Source organism: Atta colombica, unplaced genomic scaffold (assembly GCF_001594045.1).
Source record: "Atta colombica isolate Treedump-2 unplaced genomic scaffold, Acol1.0 scaffold155, whole genome shotgun sequence".
Classification (NCBI taxonomy): Eukaryota; Metazoa; Arthropoda; class Insecta; order Hymenoptera; family Formicidae; genus Atta; species Atta colombica.
Genome location: NW_017259245.1, coordinates 1,190,063 through 1,209,725, shown reverse-complemented (window position 1 = coordinate 1,209,725; position 19,663 = coordinate 1,190,063). Strand labels below are relative to the sequence as shown.

General features: G+C 30.4%; 5 protein-coding genes across 8 annotated transcripts in view; 2 read left to right on the top strand and 3 right to left on the bottom strand.

Moving 5' to 3' along the window:
- Nucleotides 1-5,180, top strand: part of LOC108685735 (mucin-3A-like) — a 6,503-nt gene extending 1,323 nt beyond the window's left edge. For both annotated transcript variants that reach the window (XM_018190695.1, XM_018190694.1), the window contains 4 exons: nt 413-534; nt 625-777; nt 863-1,227; nt 1,309-5,180. In XM_018190695.1, coding sequence (XP_018046184.1) covers nt 414-534; nt 625-777; nt 863-1,227; nt 1,309-5,016 — 4,347 coding nt within the window. In that variant the 5' untranslated portion in view covers nt 413 and the 3' untranslated portion in view covers nt 5,017-5,180. The remainder of the gene's footprint in view (nt 1-412; nt 535-624; nt 778-862; nt 1,228-1,308) is intronic.
- A 2,915-nt stretch (nt 5,181-8,095) lies between these two features.
- Nucleotides 8,096-9,291, bottom strand: LOC108685663 (COMM domain-containing protein 3). Its single transcript, XM_018190558.1, has 3 exons — nt 9,051-9,291; nt 8,700-8,971; nt 8,096-8,427 (listed from the first exon to the last, which is right to left on the bottom strand). Exons 1-3 carry the CDS (start codon nt 9,178-9,180, stop codon nt 8,260-8,262), a joined length of 570 nt encoding a protein of 189 aa, XP_018046047.1. The 5' UTR covers nt 9,181-9,291; the 3' UTR covers nt 8,096-8,259.
- A 2,068-nt stretch (nt 9,292-11,359) lies between these two features.
- Nucleotides 11,360-16,467, bottom strand: LOC108685577 (polypeptide N-acetylgalactosaminyltransferase 1-like). Of its 3 annotated transcripts, none has more exons than XM_018190430.1 (10): nt 16,426-16,467; nt 14,026-14,382; nt 13,657-13,845; nt 13,354-13,520; nt 12,911-13,085; nt 12,448-12,778; nt 12,140-12,325; nt 11,833-12,081; nt 11,606-11,749; nt 11,360-11,509 (listed from the first exon to the last, which is right to left on the bottom strand). In XM_018190430.1, exons 2-10 carry the CDS (start codon nt 14,229-14,231, stop codon nt 11,360-11,362), a joined length of 1,797 nt encoding a protein of 598 aa, XP_018045919.1. In that variant the 5' UTR covers nt 14,232-14,382; nt 16,426-16,467. The 3 variants fall into 3 exon arrangements, with proteins under 3 accessions (XP_018045919.1, XP_018045920.1, XP_018045918.1); XM_018190431.1 differs by lacking the exon at nt 16,426-16,467 and adding an exon at nt 14,701-14,842; XM_018190429.1 differs by lacking the exon at nt 16,426-16,467 and adding an exon at nt 14,481-14,522.
- On the bottom strand, nt 15,771-18,075 carry LOC108685741 (facilitated trehalose transporter Tret1-like). Its single transcript, XM_018190702.1, has 5 exons — nt 17,968-18,075; nt 17,731-17,800; nt 17,439-17,574; nt 16,772-17,262; nt 15,771-16,699 (listed from the first exon to the last, which is right to left on the bottom strand). Exons 1-5 carry the CDS (start codon nt 18,042-18,044, stop codon nt 15,872-15,874), a joined length of 1,602 nt encoding a protein of 533 aa, XP_018046191.1. The 5' UTR covers nt 18,045-18,075; the 3' UTR covers nt 15,771-15,871.
- A 1,354-nt stretch (nt 18,076-19,429) lies between these two features.
- LOC108685737 (ribosomal protein S6 kinase delta-1) overlaps nt 19,430-19,663 on the top strand; it is a 3,512-nt gene continuing 3,278 nt past the window's right edge. The window contains 1 exon segment of the mRNA XM_018190697.1: nt 19,430-19,661. Coding sequence (XP_018046186.1) covers nt 19,594-19,661 — 68 coding nt within the window. The 5' untranslated portion in view covers nt 19,430-19,593.

The window sequence follows — 19,663 nt, the reverse complement described above, 5'->3', positions numbered from 1 at the left end:
CAGACATAAATAGAGAAGTTTTTAAATATATGTTAATCAAAAATTCTGTTTTTTTCATATAAGTTTTTCATATAAGTTTAACAGATTTCAAATCAGCAAAAAATACCATATCCTGTCAGATCAATTTAACAAAAGAAAAGTGAAACTTTTTTTCTGAAAAGTCAAACAGTATTATTTCGTTAATAACAGTATTATTTAATTAATAAATAATAATTAATAAATAATAATTAAATAAATACTTAACTAAATATATAAATAATAGATAAATATTATATATTATTGTATTAATGTAATTGATGGTCAAATTATGTTATCTATTTTATAATTAACAGTATACTTAATTTTGTTAAATTTTGTTAATTTTACTTAAAAGATGATATATTTGATAATTTTTTTGTGTATTGTGTTGTAGAATGTCAGGGCAGAGTGGTGGACAACGAGTGTGTTTGGCCAGACTTAATGAACACTTGACATGCAAATTATGTGATGGATATTTTATCGATGCGACTACTATTATAGAATGTTTACACTCGTGTACAGTATCTTTCTATTATATCACACATAACGCTGTATATTCAACTTTAACTAGTAACTAGATACTAAGATCTTTAATGGTTTTTACAGTTTGCAAAAGTTGCATTGTTAAATATTTGGAAAGTAACAAGTATTGTCCAATCTGTGAAGTACAGGTTCACAAAAGTAGGCCACTATTAAATATACGTCCTGATCATATATTACAGGATATTGTTTATAAACTGGTACCTGGATGTTATCAAAGTATGTTTTTTTTTTTTTTAAGAAAAGAATTTATTTCTTTCATATTATGTATGAGATGGTAACAATGATGAAAACATTGTTTCAGACGAAATGCGACGTCGGAGAGAATTTTATGCAAAACATCCAGAAGAATCTATTCAAACAATATCTGCTGAAGCTCGTGGAAAACCTATAGAATCATACATATATTCTCCGGATGAATCTCTCAGCTTGTCCCTGGAATACTCTGATCCTCGTACAAAAGATTTAAGTGAGACGAATACTGAAAAATCCATTTTAAGGCGATATTTTCGATGTCCTGCAGCAGTCACAATATTCCATTTACAAAAACTGATAAGAGCCAAATATGGCCTTGGTGATGTAAATAGAGTTGATATAATGTACGAAGAAGAACCATTATGCAGTAGTTATTCATTAATGGATGTAATGTATATCTATCATTGGAGGCGGGTACGTATTTAATTAATTTAATATTGAATTCGATTATCTGTGCATACATTATTTATAGTAATTGTGTTTATTGTATTGCAGAAAGTACCATTGCACTTAAGTTATAGAATATTTGAAACATCTTCAAAACGTTTGAAATTATCGGAAGATAATGCAAACTATAAAAAATCATTAATGGATGCTGGTATTGATTCTATAGAAATAAAGGATGAGAAATCGTTAAAACGCGAGTGGAAAGAAGTGCAATTAAAAATATCGGAAACAGGAGTAATGAGTATAACTGATATATCGAATACAGTACATAAAAGAGACATCGAGACTTTACAAGATGAAAAAATTCCAGAAGAGACTATAACCTCCATTGCGGAAATTAATAAAGTAGATTCAGTGATAGAAACTTGTGGTATTCCTAAATCTGTAGAAATAATGCAATCTACTTTAATCATTGATCCAGAATTAACGAAAAATCCAATATTTTCTGATCCGAATGATGCATTCCTTGTTACGAGTGACGTTAAGTTTACAAACGAGAATTTACCGACTAAGAATTGTACGCCACTGACAACCAATCAGCACAATGGAACTGCTACAAAGCAGGCAAATGAAACAAAAAATTGCACCGCTTCTACAAAATCGCAACAAGATGCACAAGAAGTAAAAGTCCAAAATCAAATTGTTAATGTCGAAGACAAATTTGAGACAGTTTCACAAGAACAAAAGGTTATTGATCAATCGCAACAATCAACACAATTTACAGAGAAGAAAGTAATTGAAATTAAAGATAAAGAAAAGATAGACGCACATGCGGAAAAGATGTCAATAAATAATAACAACAATAGTGCGGATTTTCAGACTGAATCTCAGAAGGAATGCATTAAAAATTCAAGTGAAACAAAAATGGTAAGTGCTGGATCAAAAATTGATGCATTAAGCGCGAAATTACAATTTCAACCAAAAGTAGGTCAAGTTAATAACACTTATTCCAAGAAAGCGCCAAAGGAAAAACGAGCGATGCTTCAGCAAGGTACGAAAAAATCCGATGTAAAATCATCAACCGAAGATACAAAACTTACTGATACGAAAGCGCAAACAAATTGTGAGAATGTAACGAGTAAAGTATCAGTTTCGGTGGCAACTTCTTCACAAAAATCGGTTATGTCTACTACGGTGGCATCTCAAAATATTTCAGATTCCTTGTCAGTATCTGATAAACAAAAAGTTCTCGACGAGAAGAATAATCAAAGTATAAGTATTGATTTGCAACAAGCTTTGAATTTGTTGGAACAGAGAAACTCGCCTGTACTAGCATCGTCAGAGTCTGCTCCGAGAACGAATCACACCGCCGGTATGATCAATCAGAGATTACCGAACAATATTGTCACGATGAATGAGGATATTGTGTCTACTGTACCAAACATTTCTACAGCCACGATTAGTCAGACAACATCAACATTTCCCTACGTTTCGCTTCACGACATTGTAACTAACTCAGCCGTCCTAAAATCAGCATTAAAGAATTCCAGTAACATACCTCAGAAACCGTTAGGAACATCGCCCATTGCTTGTTCAACATCCAATAACCAAATATCACCGATGTCTCAATTCAACATGCAAGCGTCACCCATGAATATGTATTCTATACCTACGTCGCTAAAGAATAATTACAGTAACGTAAGTCAAGATGTAACTACTGTTACGATTGCATCCACAGCAACGATCACTACGACGGCGATGTCAAAACCAATATCGACTGGTGTGTGTCCAATACCTCCATGTCCGGATGCAATCCCTATATCTCTGATGAAACAAATATCTATGCGTAAGCAGGACATGGCCGCAAAGGGTACCAATCTGAATGAAATTTGCGCAAAAATCGGTTCCAATACGATCGGCTCGAAGATCAATGATATCTGTGCAAAGATAGGAGAAAATTCAAAGGAGAAGAACAGAGTAGATGCGCATAATAAGTCGGAAGTGCCAGATCTGCTTAGAATAAGCGCGAAGAAGAATTCTTCGCCATTATTACCCAATTCAGATACAGCGTTGAAGCATATACCGAATATCCCGAATGTACCAGTGTACACTCCAAGTAGCAATGCAACAATGGAGAATAAAAACACCAAGCCTGCCTTACCTACGTCTACATCTGCCAATATGTTGGGAATGTCAACGTCTTCGGTACCAACATCGTCTCATGCAAACCAGAGATTAGCGCCTCTTAAGAAGCAGAATCAATCGATTGGATACAAAACGTTACGCGATCCACCTAAATCTTGGAACCCTACATTGTCGAAAAATAATTACGTAGCAGCAAAGAATCAGGCGAAGGAGATGCAAAATCAAACTCAAACTTCTATGTCCGAGAGTACAAACAAGCAGATCCCATCTAAACCGGCTAAGATCTTCAAAATGCGAAACATGCCACGATACTTGGGTAATCCCGCATCAGGTGTGAAGCCCATGTATGGGGTCGTAAGCGATACGAAGGAGAAAGATCAATCGACAACCAACACGAAGGGTGCTACTCTCAATATGATGAAGATCGATCCTAAGACTTTATCGCCCATTGTCTCGACAATTAATTCACCAATCGTTTCACCACCACTTTATTCGCCGAACGCTCGAAGCTATCAGAATACCCCGTTCTCACGGGATATATGTCGAAACACTGGCTCACCTATATCGCCAAGAAATTCTCCGGTAAATATGTTGTCGACCAATCCATTCATACCATCTCCCACGCCCAACACTAATCCTCGAATCATATATTCTCACTTTCCGTCTCCATTCCCAGACGCAAGCCGATTTCCGAATCCTTTGATACGATCGCCTATCGGCATTCCGCCTCCTAGTGCCTTCCACAGTAGTCTACCGCCTTCGATCAACAAGCTGTATCAGCGATCGAGTTATATACCGCAAACTACTGGTTACGCGCCAGTGGTTGGCCAACCGCCGACGGTACAGAGAATACCACCCAGCACACATTCATCTTCGCCAAAGTCGCCCAAAGCCTCATCGCCGAGTTCGATCTCGTCTACATTTAACCTTGGGAAGGCGGAATCACAATCGCCGATCACATCAACGGTGGATAATGTCGCGCTACTTCTCTCTAAGAACGTAGCCGTACCAGTGTCTGTGTCACTGCAACGAGAACTTAACGCGTTCAATCTATCCAAAACTGGCGGTTTGTCACAAAGTCCGACGTCCAACGTTGTTAAAACATCGTCCACGATGGACACAAATGATGCCAACGTTGAGACACAGCTCGCTAAACCGAATTCTTCTTCGCTCAACTTGGTGGCGGTTACAGCAAACGCCGAAGTATCCGATAAATCGAGTTCGCCAAGCAGCGCTAATGAACGAAAACAAGGTAAGGAAACGGAGGCGCGAAAAGTGCAGGAAATCACGCGATATAAAGAAGACAGCTCCAAGGTGAAACTTACGGAAGCAAAATGCAGTGAAGTTGTTGACAACATTGCGAATCTGCACGACAAAAAGGAGAAGAATCAAGCGGCCAAAATCAATGGTGATGTTACAATAGAACAATTCGCAAGTAAGAAATCTAAGGAAGCTGATAATAACGACGAGAAGAAGACAACAGCAGAGAAGATTGAGCTAGATGGCCAAGAACGGTCTTCGCCCAAAGAACGGAATAGTATTCCGAAGATTAATACAGCCAATATCAATGACTCGTCAGCAGATGGTTCCAAGAACGAAGATCTCAACAAGAGCGGTGAGCAGATACAGGGTAATAAATCTGAAGTACAAAAAAATAAGGCAGAGACGTGATCGAGAGAGGATTAATCGTCTTTAGATGAGAGTCGTAAAAATCTTGCTACGCGTATCAATTGCATTTAATTCGAAATGGCGTGGCTTAAGTGTAAGATCAATCCTGAACAAGCTTATACACAGCCCATATTCTGATGTTTACTGCCAGTAATTCTAATATTTCCAACCGCATGATTGAATATGTGTATGTGTGTGTGTGTATATATATATATATATATATATACATATACATATTTGGATTTATAAAAATCGCGCTTGATATCTGCACGCGTTATGAAGAAAACATCGGAAAATAAGCTTGTTACAAGTTGAAAAATTTTTACAACATGCCCATTGTGTAAGCAACAAAAAAGCACTTATGATCATTGTTGAAGATTTCAAGAGTGTTAGGAATGTGTACATTTTTGTAAATAGCAATTGTGAAAGATTTAATTATTTTTTATTATAAATGAGTTATATGACACTACGTTGAATATATTATTTTATAGGTATACGTTGGATGAGATATATTATTATGATCGTCTGAATTTTCATATGCATATCCAACACCGTTATTAACGTCAACGACGTTAATGATGTTAATTCTCCGTTGTTATTATACTTGCATACATGTACAGATATCTATACGGCGTATCCCACTTCAATTGTGTATGTGTGTGTGTATATATATATATATGTATATATATTTATATATATATAAAATGTCTTTCCTTTTAGTCGTACATTATTCATTTCAAATGGTTTCTAAATCGATTTCTATTTAACAAACGTGACTCTTCATTACTTGACTCTTTCTCATTACAATCTCTAACAATTTTCTAATGTATATTTCTTATTAAATGTCGTATGATAAAATTTTATTAAACGGTATTTTATCAAAATGTATGTAAAATTATTTCTATATGAAAAAATTTCTGAATGAAATTTCTATATAAAGAAGTTTCTGTATAAAAAAGAAATGATGTGTCTCGAAGCGGAAAAAAGTAATATATTTCAAGTGGGAGGCAGTCTCTATGTCATATTTTTCTTCGTTACACATATTTTATATATATTGCAATATATAATGAAGCATATATTTTTCACGGATATGGATACAAGTTGTGCACTAAACACTTGGAAAACAGGTTTACCATTAAAGTTATATATTTAAATCAACTATATGATTTGTATCTCTCTTAGTGCATATGCTTGCTGTTAATTTGTTAATAGTATAAAATGTATAACACATTAAATGTCTTAATGACATATAATATGCGTTCTCGTGCATATTAAATGGATGCAAAGTTATTCCTTAGCATTAAGTAACTAAAAATGTCACATCATTTTTTCGAGAAATGTAATTATGAAAACGTGTTTATGAAACGTGTGAAAACATAGTTCTTTGTAGTAGAAGAGAGTACCCATACAATGAGCACACAAATATGTGTATAAAAGAAGTATTAAGTATATAGTTAAGGTAATTAAATTAATAATAATGTTACCTAAATTTAAATTATACATTTTTATATCACATAAGGTTGATAACAAAAATTTATATAGTCCGCAGCATTGAATATTTTTGAAAAACCCTTCATTTATATTAAAAGGAATTGTACAGGATTATATTATGTGATGCAATAATGTTTCCGAGAAAACTTTATTTTCAATTTTAATAGTTTCACGCATTTATACATACATTTTTGATTAATATTTTTTTAAGATAATATACTTTTGTATAACATTAATATATATTTAATGCATGTGTATTTGTCACATTAGCATCAATTAAAGTATATAAAAATAAAATTGGATTTAAATGTCATTTTGTATATTCGAGAGTCAAAATGCTATTCTGATGTAGAGAAATTAAATTGCATTTGCACTGAGCTTTCTTTTCAGTGTCTGATCAATTGCTGGAAAAAGACGAGATTTGTAGAAAAAAAAACTTAGTGCAACGGCATTTTTATTCGTAGATCTATTCTTTTTAGCTGAATTTGCACGATTTATCTCTTTTCTTTTTTTTTCTCATGTAAAAAAAAACAGGAAGATAAACCGTCCAAGAAGTTTAACTAAAAAGAATAAGCCTTACATCTGAACTGAACAGCATTTTTGTTCTTCACTCATTGGTAATTTATAAAGATAATAATTTAAAAAAAAAACGAAAATCGAAAAAAATTCGCTGTAAAATAACTATCCATATTATCAAAGTTATATAAAATCTCATCAGAGTCATAATTGTTTCCACATTTAATATAATTAAATTAAAAATTTTTTACTTTGAAACTAGTCCGATATCGAAATAAAAACAACATAATTTCGAGGGTAATTTTGAAAATATTCACTGCTAATGGTAGTGAAATGTCCGAGGCCTTATCCTATCATATATCGAATAATTAATATGGAACAATAAAAATGATAAACTGTATGCGATATAAGTACGACAAAAAAATTAGTTGACAATTAAACACTGTGATCATTACGTTACTTTATCCTAGAAATGGAGAAAATATTTTAACAAAGCAAAATTATTAGTCGTAAAATATAATATTTTTCTTTCTATCTTTTCACTTCCCACTTGTCCACTTTCTTCATTTTGTGTTTATACTTTTCAAGCTTTCTCTATCGTTTTCTTTCTCAACTCTATTTATCTGTATTCATATATACTTTCATTTTTTAATATATTTATGCGTTTTGTTGTCCGTTTATATGATCCGTATTGATGAAAGAGTAAACGAGCATAATTTAAGAAAACTATTAACAAGGTGAAAAAGTTTGCTAAATAATTTTAATGATTGGAAATCAATTTCTCTGAGATATGCAAAATTTTATTTGTATATAATGTACTATGATTATAAAATATATATTACATATAGTAATAGAAAAAGAATTATTAATTAACACAACTATATTTAATTATATAAAGGGATAAACTGTACATTATAATCATAATATTTTTCCGTTTAATAAAAACAAAATTTTAGGTAAACGCTGGGCTACAAAATAAAAGATGTATCGTATTTTTACGTAATTTTTATATACGTGTATATGTGCGTGCGTATACATGTATAAACATATGAAAAAAAAAACAATAGTGATTCTACATGGAATTCAAAGATTCTCTTCACTAATTATGCAAAAATATAATTGACTGCACTTACAGAAAACTGTATTATTCATATAAAATATCCTTATATACAAATTATTGTCAAAGCAAAGTTAAAGAAGCAATTTATAAACTGTACATTATAATCACTCATTAGAAGTTTATATATTAGACATTTTTTCAATGTGTCTTATAGCATCCTTCAACTTATATACCAACTCTTGTAGCTGTTGTATGGTACATGTAAATATTACATGCCTCACTTGATTACATTCTTTTATACTTATTCGTATGTTATAAATTGGTACGTTGGTAAATCGAGTGCTAATCTGCATTAAAGAACAAAATATTTAATTTTTATATATACAGATTAAGTAATATAATTTACAAGAAATTATTTTCATATTGTTGAATTACGGGAACTCTATTTCCAATAGAGATACAAATATCATTCTGTTTCTCTTTGTTTCTTATTAATTATTGAATAAGGACAGAATAACTCTTGTGTCAATTTGTGTGGAAAGCTCCCTATATTATGTGAAGTAACATAATCTACATAACATTACTAAAGAATAACTATACTATACTATAGTGAATTTACCTTAACACAATGATGCAAACGCCAATCTATGTCCACTATGTGGGGTAAACTATTTCCTGTTAATTCCAGCTGAGTCTGGATATTTTGTTTATTGTTTATATATGTACTACATAGCGTTTCAATTCTATGCCCATTAATGTGTTCATTATGTAGAAAATGTTTTAAGCTTTCCTCATCGTAATCATGTCGAGCAGCCTCTATAAAGAGACAGGATACATTAGCAACTGCAGCCTTTATCAGATCTGACTTGGATGGATGAACAGTTGCGATACCTGATATAAAAGATAATTAATTATAAACATTTGTATCTCAAATATTCTTATATTTTGAGAAAAATTAAGACTTATTTACTTTTTCCATTGTTATTTTTAGAAATATATAACATTATAATATCTAATAACTGTAGAAATGCTTCTTCAGGCAAAATGTTGCTATTTTGGATGCTTGCCAAGCCATCGACAATTTCTTTTGCCAATTCCATCTCATAATATAATATCAATACACTTTTTAATACACATAAATATAAATAAATATTTAAAAAATAACTGTTAACAAAAATAAGCTAGTTGCGCACATATACTTCACAATCTCAAATTTTTGAAAATCATAGTATTGATTAATTTTTAATAATTTGTTGATAAATTTGCCTGAAATATGGACAAAAATTATATGTTAGGCTTATGTATTAAATATCTAGTTTATATGTAGTTTTATATGGACATTTCATACCTGATATTTATAAATAATATATGTTGAAATTTTTTGTTCTTATTTTGATACTGAACTATGCGAAAATTTTTTATGTGAAAATGTCAAAACATTGTAATATCTGTCTTTTTCGGAAAGATTTAAATTAAATTTAAACAATTTTAATTATTATCACTTATTTGATACAAAATTTCTTACTAATCTCCACCATGGAGGTTAGTATAGGTTAGCAGGCGAAACTGAGACTATAGAGACATCATTCGGAATAATTGTGAATTTACACGTATTTTTTTCATTATGGCAAAAAGATTAAAAAATGTAATATTATAACATTTATAATTAACAATTTTTAGGAATGATTATTTATAAAAAATGTCAAAATAAAAATTTGTTAAATTATATTGTATTACAATTAAAGAGCGTAGAAGATATTTTCGCTTGTTACAAATATTTAAGAGTCAAAATGCAAAATTTTGCTTACAAGCCTTATTAGTAATACAAAGAATAAATAAAAAAATTTTCTAAGAAAATATCTCTTTTCAAAAAAAATAAAGCATGAATGTCACTTTTTCCTAAATTTAAAAAGTAATCTATAAAATATAAATTTCTCTAATGAATAATAAATGTATTTGGAGTACAAATAAGTTTTCGCTGTCTGCAAAAGACGACGCCACTAATAAATTATAGTTAAAATTGATGTAAAACGACATATCGTAAGATTGAATATCCGGCAACACCTTGAAATATTAGCGATTTTGTATCAGCATATATTTTTTTTTGTATGAAAATGTCGAGTTTTAAACCGAATAAGCGTCATTTGCGGGAACTTTCGATTTACTTCTTTAATTTGAAGAAATCTGCAACTGAGATTCATAGATTACTTGTAGAAACATATGGTGATGCTGCCTTAAGTGAGAGAAGTTGTCGTGATTTCAAAAGTTTAAGAACGATGAATTGACGTCGAAGACAAAGAACGTAACGGAAGGCCGAAAGTGTACGAAGATGTAAAATTGAAAGTATTATTGGATGAAGATTCGTGTCAAACGCAAAAAGAACTTGCACTTACATTAGAAGTGACTCAACAAACAATTTCATATTGTTTGAAATCATTGGGAATGATTCAAAAGCAAGGGAATTGAAGCCGAGAAACATTGAATGCCGATTTTTCACTTGTGAAATGCTGCTTGCCAGACATAAACGAAAGGGTTTTTTTGCATCGTATAGTCACTGGTGATGAAAAATGGATCCACCACGATAACCCAAAGAAGAGGGGACCATCTTCCAAGCTTCAATATCGACAGCCAAGCCGAATATTCATGGAGAAAAACTCATGTTGTGTATTTGATGGGATCAGTTTGGTGTCGTGTATTATGAGTTGCTCAAACCGAACGAGACCATTACTGGGATTCTCTACCGAACACAATTGATGAGATTGAGCCAAGCACTCAAGGAAAAACGCGCCCACTACTGCTCCAGCATGACAAAATTATTCTCCTGCATGATAATGCTCGACCATATGTTGCAGCGCCGGTCAAAACCTACTTAGAAACACTCAAATAGGAAGTTCTACCTCACCGTATTCTCTAGACATTGCTCCTTCCGACTACCACTTGTTCCGATCGACGCATAGCCTCTCTGAGCAGCACATCATATGAAGATACCAAAAATTGTATCGATGATTGGATAGCCTCAAAAGATGAAGCGTTCTTCTGACACGATATTCACGTGCTACCAGAAAGATAGGAAAAAGTAGTGGCTAGCGATAGCCATTACTTTGAATAAAACATTATGTATGTTCTTTCACAATAAATGCTTAATCTTTGATCAAAAACGGCGGAAACTTATTTGTACTCCCAAATAACTACAGTTTTAAAATTTGCATATAAATACAGTTTACAAAAAGAGTAAAAAAGGCTTTGAATATACTCTAGTGAAAAGAAGAACACATAATGCTATGTAAATAACACTTTATTAGAGTAGAAATCAAATTTCCAAAATTGATCTGGTGCATCAGTGCAGCGAGCTGCTCGTACATCTTCATCACTGTGCAATTTAGAACCATCGAGACAGAGACCAGTTTCTACATGTATTATTCTGCCATCCTATGATTAAAAATCGTGATCGATAATATAATACATTTTTTAATCATTTATGAATTATATAAAAATGTCTATTAATATTAAAAATTAATATGACACCTTTGTTAATATCCATTCCTTTCCGCCTTTCTCATTGCTGCAGTCAGACATTTCAATTTGTGCATACGGTCTTGAATCAGTATTCAATATTCTTCCGCAGATTTCTTCTCTCCGTAATTCACCAGACTTGCTCAATGAGAAAAACTAAAAATTGCCCAAATACAACTAATTTCTTTAAATTTAAATTTGAATAGAATTATGTTAATGTGATACTGGTATTTATATACCTGACTTGGATATAGCTTAGTATGACAATTATATAAACCTAAATTATACGGTTTATCATCATCATGTTGCAGATTGTCTAAACACAATCGTCTATTACGCAATCTGACACGACCATAAGCTCTTGTATTTTCATCAGGGATAAATTTTTCTGGGTAAATATTGTTAAGATACCACTTAAAACTTTTACACTTGAGCTTTTTCCGTAATTTCAAACGTTCGCTTATATCACCAATAAGTTCTGGATTATCCTATGGATTTATTATCTGTATAACTACAAAACAATTTTAATCACATATCTGATCTTACCTTGAATTCACTACGATGAAGTAAAAATAATCTTTTATATTCATCCATCCATACAAATGCTAAACGGGCAGTATTTATTCCGTGAGTATCTTTATCGTTTGGAAATTTATATGGATGAAAATTTCGAAATATATGGCCAACTCGAGAGCAAGGAATTATTTCTAATGTGCCACCGCATTGCCAAATCTATTGAAGAATATCAATTTCTATTTAGGAACATAAAATATAAAATTTTTGATATATATGCTTATAATTACAATTATACTACAAGCTTATTAATAAACATACTTAAAAAAAATTTCACTCACTCGGAAAGATATTTCTAAGTTTTCGCCTCCCCAACCATCCATCTTATCATCGTAACTACCGATTTCCCAAAAGTATTTTCTATTAATAGCAAATAGACCGCCTGCCATAGTAGGAGACCTAGTTGGTGATATAGGAGAGAAACGCGATTCAACTTCATGTTTCTGAATAGTTATCCACGTGAAATGTCCCGACCATGTAAAACCACCAACTTGAAAAAAAAATGCTTCATTATCGTGGAAGTATTCTAATGTCTCCTCAGAAATGTTATCAATTATTGGCATTAATACAGCATTTTTATTATCCTTTATTCGTTGCAGCAAAGGCTGTAACCTGCATTATGTTAAATAGTATAAATATGTATTAATAAAATTTTCTCTTATTTTAATAATTTTAGGATTAAAAAAGATACAGGAAAAAATAATGTCTTCTAGTTTTAGTTAGAAATTGATATCAGAAAATTACCAATCTTTAATAACTTCACAATGTGCGTCCAGGAAAATAAGAACATCGCCTACAGCATTTTTAGCTCCATGAAGACGAGCCCGTATCAATCCTTGTCTATATGGTAATCTCAGTAGTTTTACTTTGGCAGGTAAACGTGTCGAAAGATAATAATCCAATTGTCCCTGAAGCTCTTCTAAAAACACACAAAAAAATATATTTTATATATAACATTAATTATGTAACCTATTCTAATAATATTAAATGATTACATCATTTTATTATGTAATAATTTATCTCTTATGTAAAGATTATTTTATAGAAAAAGTATTTCGCGGGCATATTACTATTAGACTTAAAATGATATCTGATATACAATTTATCTGGCAAATATATATATAGTTTTGAAAAAATTACTAATATGTTAATTTATATATTAACCATATTAATATTAATTTCAATACCTTCTTCACTATGATCGTCCACTAAAATAATTTCTTTTAATAAATTAGCTGGAGAACCTTTCAAAACACTATGTACTGTGCGTAATAGAACACTCCAAGGTTCATTATAAAAAATAATTATTATACTAGCACTTGGTAATAATTTGTCATACGTAACATTCGCACAGCTGCAATATAAAATTCACTTAAAAATACAAAGTTTAGAAAATATTCTATATATATATACATTTACGTATAATTTATATATTTATATATAATAAAAATGATTTTTTTAAAAATGCGCTATACATATTAAAATCTTACAGCGGGTTGCGTACATCTGGTAATTTTCTGGTTAATGATATCTTATTTGAGAGAATGACATTCAATGCTTTTTTTGCAAGTGCTGTTTCACCTAGAATCTTCTCTCTTCCGTATAAATAAGCAGGTTCTCCATTGTTCCCAAGACCAAGTACAATATTATGTTCAAATTTTGATATTTGTTGCTCATACCTTATAAAATATCATTTTGATCTAATATCACATTAGACAAAATATTGTTATTTTAACAATTATTTTATTAGTATTATATCAGTCTAGTATGTTTTGATTCAATAAAAAAGAAAGAAAGATAATTATATAAGATTTGTGAATAAATAAATTATTAGAGAAAGTAGCATCAAATAAATTTACCTCTCTTTCTGTAACCTCTGTAACGCAACGTCCACATCTTTCTGTGTCTGTGAGTTATTGCTATTTCTTAGATATCCAGATTGTTCTTTAGAAATCCTGGAGTTGTCATTGGTACGAAAGAATTGTTTAGCAATGATTAAAATGCCGATTATGTACAACGTGCAAAATGATAATTTCAACAAAAACTTGCGGCGAGTAAGCATCATTTTCTTCAAGAGTATACCATCCTGACAATTATCAGATAATTGACATGCTGTGAATGTTGATAAGGATGTTGCCGTTAGGTTATAGTAGAGCAACACTTGTCAGACGTGCGAGGTATACCCGTTGTATATTTCATTCATATCACGTGAACATCTGCAACAGATGAATTAAAATTCAGAATTAAAACATTACTACGATCCACTTCGTATGCACATTTAAAAACTATCGTATTAATGCAGTAATAACATTACATATGATATTAATGCAATGTACTAGATACGCTTGCTTGTTACAAACATAAGAAAAAGAACGAGAGAGGAAAAGGTTAAATTTAAATATGTATCAGTATCCGTAATGGAACTGCTCTAACCGGTTATACATTTAATATACATGCATCTATCTATCGCTCTCTTCCTCTCCTTCTTTTGTAAGGTCGCAAAATAAACATATGGAGTGGGTGATATTAATTACCAGATAATTTAATTAGCTAAATCTGTTGAAAACAGATTTTGCAAAGTGAGTGCTGCAAATTTTATCAGTACAGCAAGCAAAGTATAACAAAATCTGCTGAAAAAAAAATATAATAGCATTGTGGAAATCGAGCAGTTTATGCCATTTTATATGTTTAAATAATGTAGCCTAATAAATAAAATGATAGTTATAAAACAAGTTTCTATTGACAATCTTTTGTATGTATCAAAATATTATAACTATGGCTTAATTATAAATTGGTATTAATTTGCCTCAATATTTTTCTACTCCGTTGATGTCATATCCGTTGACAAACTACAAGCATGCCTTACTAAAAATCTAAATAAAATTTTATTGCTCTTTTACATGTTGCAAAGATTTTATAATTTTGTAATTAAAAATATGTACATAAAATTAATATTTTTTATATTTTATTGCAAGAGTTTCGTAAAAAAAAAATCCGATAGATTATCCACGTGTATATACGAATAATTAAGTTGAATCTGTTTACATATTTAATAACAATAAATGCATTAAAGCAAAAATACTATAACTGTATCAAATATTCCAATCACTGGATGTCTTTTCAATGAGTAGACTATTTGGTTGATCTAAAAAATCGAGTTTTCCTCAGTACAAAAATATTAAAGAAAAGATCATTATCTACTGTAATTCTTTCCAATCTTTTATATTACTTTAGTAATATAAAACTTGAATTAAACTTGAAATTCAAATTAAAAATAAATTTTACTTGAAATCAGTTAAAGAATGCACATTTCTTATCCAATTAGTTCTCTCAAATTTAATTTGTAAAAGATCTTTTTAATTATTTATAATTCGAAAATCATTGACGATTTTAATATTTTTGACAAGGAAAAATCGTTTAGGAACTAGTTCAGTCGAGAAATCTATTATTAAAATAATATCTATGATGATTATGTAAAGATATCTTTATAAATTACTTCTACATAAGGAAAATTATAATGACAATATTCTAAATACAAAAGTATTCTATTAATTACGTTTTTTCCAATTTATTACAAAGAATAATATTGAGAATGTCTCCTGTACATAATATTAACAGTCCCGTCTCCCCTAAGAGAAATTTTACAAATATATATCATGCAAAACGCACACAAATAAAACGAAAGTAAAAGCGACTCTGACTAAATCAAGGATTTTCGGAATTAATAGATCTCCTTGAATGCATTCTTTTCTTTCTTGTGGAAGAGAAAAATTTTTCAATATCGGAAAATGATTTGCCCAAAGTTTCAGGCAGAAAAAAGTATATAAAAGCTGCGCCTGTTAAAGACACGAAGCTAAAAAAGAAAAAAATGCCCTCGATGGTCATGCTTTTCAAAATGTACGGATAACTCTTTATAACAGCAAACATGATTATATAAGCAAAAGAAACCATGATACCTCCACCAATACCACGTATGGACACAGGTAACAATTCTCCGATCAATGTCCATGGTATAATTATAAATCCAAATGAACCAGTGCAAATATAAGCTAATATGAAGAATAATAACAGCCACTTTTGATTCACCATGGTTTCTTCTGTATTACCATTTTCATCGTACGACACTGCAAAATGCATATACATTCCAGAAAGAAACATAGAAATAGCCATTCCAATCCCACTCAAGATGCAAAGGACTCTTCTACCATATTTTCTACTACAAAAAACTGTTACTATACTTATAACAAATCTAATGATACCCAACATAACAAGTGCACCGTGTTCGTTAAAATTGCCAAATGTTCCACCCATTTCACGAAAAACAGAAATAGCATAAAATATGATTACATAAGAACCAGATAGTTGTTGCAACAAAAATAGTGAGAAAAGTATCAGCATAGGTTTATAGGTTTCCGGGGATACAAACGTATGGTAATAATTTTTTACAGATACTATAATATTTTTTGACGCTTTATCATTCACTACACAGTTTCCACAAGTCTCCATGATTCGCGAATATTCTTCCTCATAAATCTAGAAAACATTTATCTGTTGACATTCTGAAATATATTCCGAATAAATATTGCAAAATTATATCGTACTCACTGTTTGCCTTTTGTTAAGTTGCTTCAAACTGTGTTTCATTTTGCAAATTCGTTTTTCATCAAGCATACCATTTTGAAAACATACGAGCCAGTAGGGACTTTCAGGTACAAAGTAAAGTGTAAAGAAAATAAAACACTCTAATACAAAGAAAATTATGTTCATCTTGCGCCAATCTAGCATTACAGCTAAACAACAGGGAATTAAAATTCCAAACGACACAAATACAGAAGTAAGGCAGAGAAGCATTGGTCTGATTTGTGGATGTGTAATTTCTGATATATAAACTAGACCAACAGTTGTTAAGCCTGCTGAGATTCCAGCTACAACTCGAGCCGCATAAATAGTAATTAAGGATTTGGCAAATATCAATGAAACCCATGATATTGCTGCAGGAATACAAGATAATAAACAAACTATTTTGCGTCCAAATTTATCCATTAAAGGCCCAACAATGAGAGATCCTATTGGCAATGTTATTGTAACTAGACTCGCTGTAGAACAAAATAAATGTAAAATAACACATAATATTACTATCATAATATTATTATCATTCTAATTTTCTATCTAATATCAAAACACTACGAATAACAATTCTAGTCCCTTTTCTACTAAACAATCTATGGTGTACTCTCTAAGCACAAATATAAAATTTTATCATTACACGTACTTATCCAAGATGCTTCACTTTCAGTTATTTTCATATCAACATTATCTGATTCTAAACCATCTAATAAAATAGTACTGTAAGCCATGTTTATACCACTCTTTATAGTCATACAATGAATTATACAGCTTGCAATAATCTAAAAGATAATTATTTATTTTAGTTAATCATCTTATATCATAATTACTTATAGTATTTATAAATTATCTGTAAGTATATTTATAAAATTGCTGTATCTGTATATATGCATGTGTATATGTGTATATATATATATATAAAGATATTGAAAACTTGCCTGTGGTGTTACATCTGCCATTGTAATTTTCTCTTCCGAGTTTCTATTGGTAATTCGTGGAAGAAAATTACTGCAAAAAATTGAAATTTCCTATTATTCTTAAAACAAAATAAAAGGGACAAATAAAATTAAATACATTCAAACTTAAACATATAAATCATTTTTATAAATAATTTTTGAATTGTATCTATAATAAGAAATATTAATATATACTTATATTGCAAAATTTTATTTTACCTGACTTCATTGTGAAGTTTGTTATGTTCTGTAATTGTGTGTGTCCTTTCTTCAACAATTTTTTCTATTTTGTTCATTTCAATAATAATAATATAAAAATTGACTAAAATATTTCTGAAATGTAAAAATACGTAATAAAATGATAAAACATGGTACATATTCACTAGTAGATTTAAAATAAAATTTTAAAAGCAGTAAAAATACAAATGACATTGTTAAATATTCAGAAAATAATTATTATAATATTAGGATATATTGAAATTGTGATTAAAATGCATCCAATTAAATTAATAAATTGGTACATCTCAGATTATTTTTAGTTTCTCTGAATGATTATATACATCAATACAATAAAATTTTCAAACTAACAGAATATGTAGTTAACAGAATATATAATTATGAACATATTTGCATGCACTATACGATAGTATATATATCATACTAACGAAGATAAACATAAAATAATAATTAATTTCAATTGATTTTGATATTATTACGATACAAAAAAACTTACGTCTATTTATGATAATATTTATCATCAAAAATGAAAAAATATAAAAAAATCTTTACAAATGTAACATGTTTATCGGTACTATTGTATGTCGATTCTGGCTAATTTCATACACAAGCAATTTCCTTCGTTCTAAATTGCCTTTGAACAACTCTCTATGATAAGAGAATTTTTCTTTACTTACTATTTAAGTTGTCATGTGATCATATTAGAATGACAAAACCAAATAAGTCTATAATCTACTTCCAAATAAACTATTCGTGCTGGCAAAAAATCTGAAAGATCAATTCTTTTTGTAGAAACTAACCCCCGCACACTAACGCCAACTGAAAAAAGTGTATGTGAACGTAAACTACATAGCAAGATTCATTTATCAGCTGATACAACATACTTTAATTGGTGCACGCAAATGTATCGATAATAACAGAAAAAATCATAAAATATATATAAATAATATATATATGCATTCTTGTTTACATCTTATAATAATAAATAATAAATACCAGGATATTAGCAATTAAAAAATTTATATCAATAGTAGATAATATCAATTATCGAATATCAACGTAGCTACGCATGCGAAATGGTCTCTTTAATTCTACCATGGCATGCGTTCTATTTAACGCTCATACGCTCGTGGAATCATTTTATCTTTGTCGTTTATCGAATGTTGAACAAGGATAAATGATATACTTGCGAGCGTATGTGGAACTCAGCCTATTTTATATATATATTCTACATGTATGACATATCAGCGGATTATCAGTGAACATATCTGTCAAAAGAAGGAGGATTATTTAGTAGCATAAGGGAAACTGTATATTCTATCACTTTTGTTTTAATTATTAGTATGTATAAATGTAACATGTGATCTCGAGTTATATATAAAATTCGTATGAAAATGCGAATCACATAAAATGTAAACGGTCTCATACGAGTACCAATAAAAATATTATTATCCTTGTTAGCTCTACAAATATAACATAATGTGTAACAAAACAGGGAAACAAGCGAATTATTTTTGCATTTATTTATATTTTACAAAATTATAGCAGACGAGAAATCTCAGTATTGTTTAAGTAAGAAAGATCCTACTGATCAATATGAATTAAGTGATGGCACCTGCAAAAGATAAATGGATTAGACGTTTTATAATTACTGAAACAAAGCGGCACAAGAAAGGCT

Coding starts and splice junctions, on each gene's coding strand:
- LOC108685663 (XM_018190558.1), bottom strand. CDS start 9,180: ATGGAATTGGCAAAAGAAATTGTCGATGGCTTGGCAAGCATCCAAAAT. Junction 8,972..9,050: donor TAAAAATAACAATGGAAAAA/GTAAATAAGTCT, acceptor CTTTTATATCAG/GTATCGCAACTGTTCATCCA. Junction 8,428..8,699: donor GTTTGCATCATTGTGTTAAG/GTAAATTCACTA, acceptor TCTTTAATGCAG/ATTAGCACTCGATTTACCAA.
- LOC108685741 (XM_018190702.1), bottom strand. CDS start 18,044: ATGAACAAAATAGAAAAAATTGTTGAAGAAAGGACACACACAATTACA. Junction 17,801..17,967: donor AAACTTCACAATGAAGTCAG/GTAAAATAAAAT, acceptor AATTTTTTGCAG/TAATTTTCTTCCACGAATTA. Junction 16,700..16,771: donor AACTTAACAAAAGGCAAACA/GTGAGTACGATA, acceptor AATGTTTTCTAG/ATTTATGAGGAAGAATATTC.
- LOC108685577 (XM_018190430.1), bottom strand. CDS start 14,231: ATGATGCTTACTCGCCGCAAGTTTTTGTTGAAATTATCATTTTGCACG. Junction 13,521..13,656: donor CCAGATGTACGCAACCCGCT/GTAAGATTTTAA, acceptor TTTATATTGCAG/CTGTGCGAATGTTACGTATG. Junction 12,082..12,139: donor TTCATCGTAGTGAATTCAAG/GTAAGATCAGAT, acceptor ATAAATCCATAG/GATAATCCAGAACTTATTGG.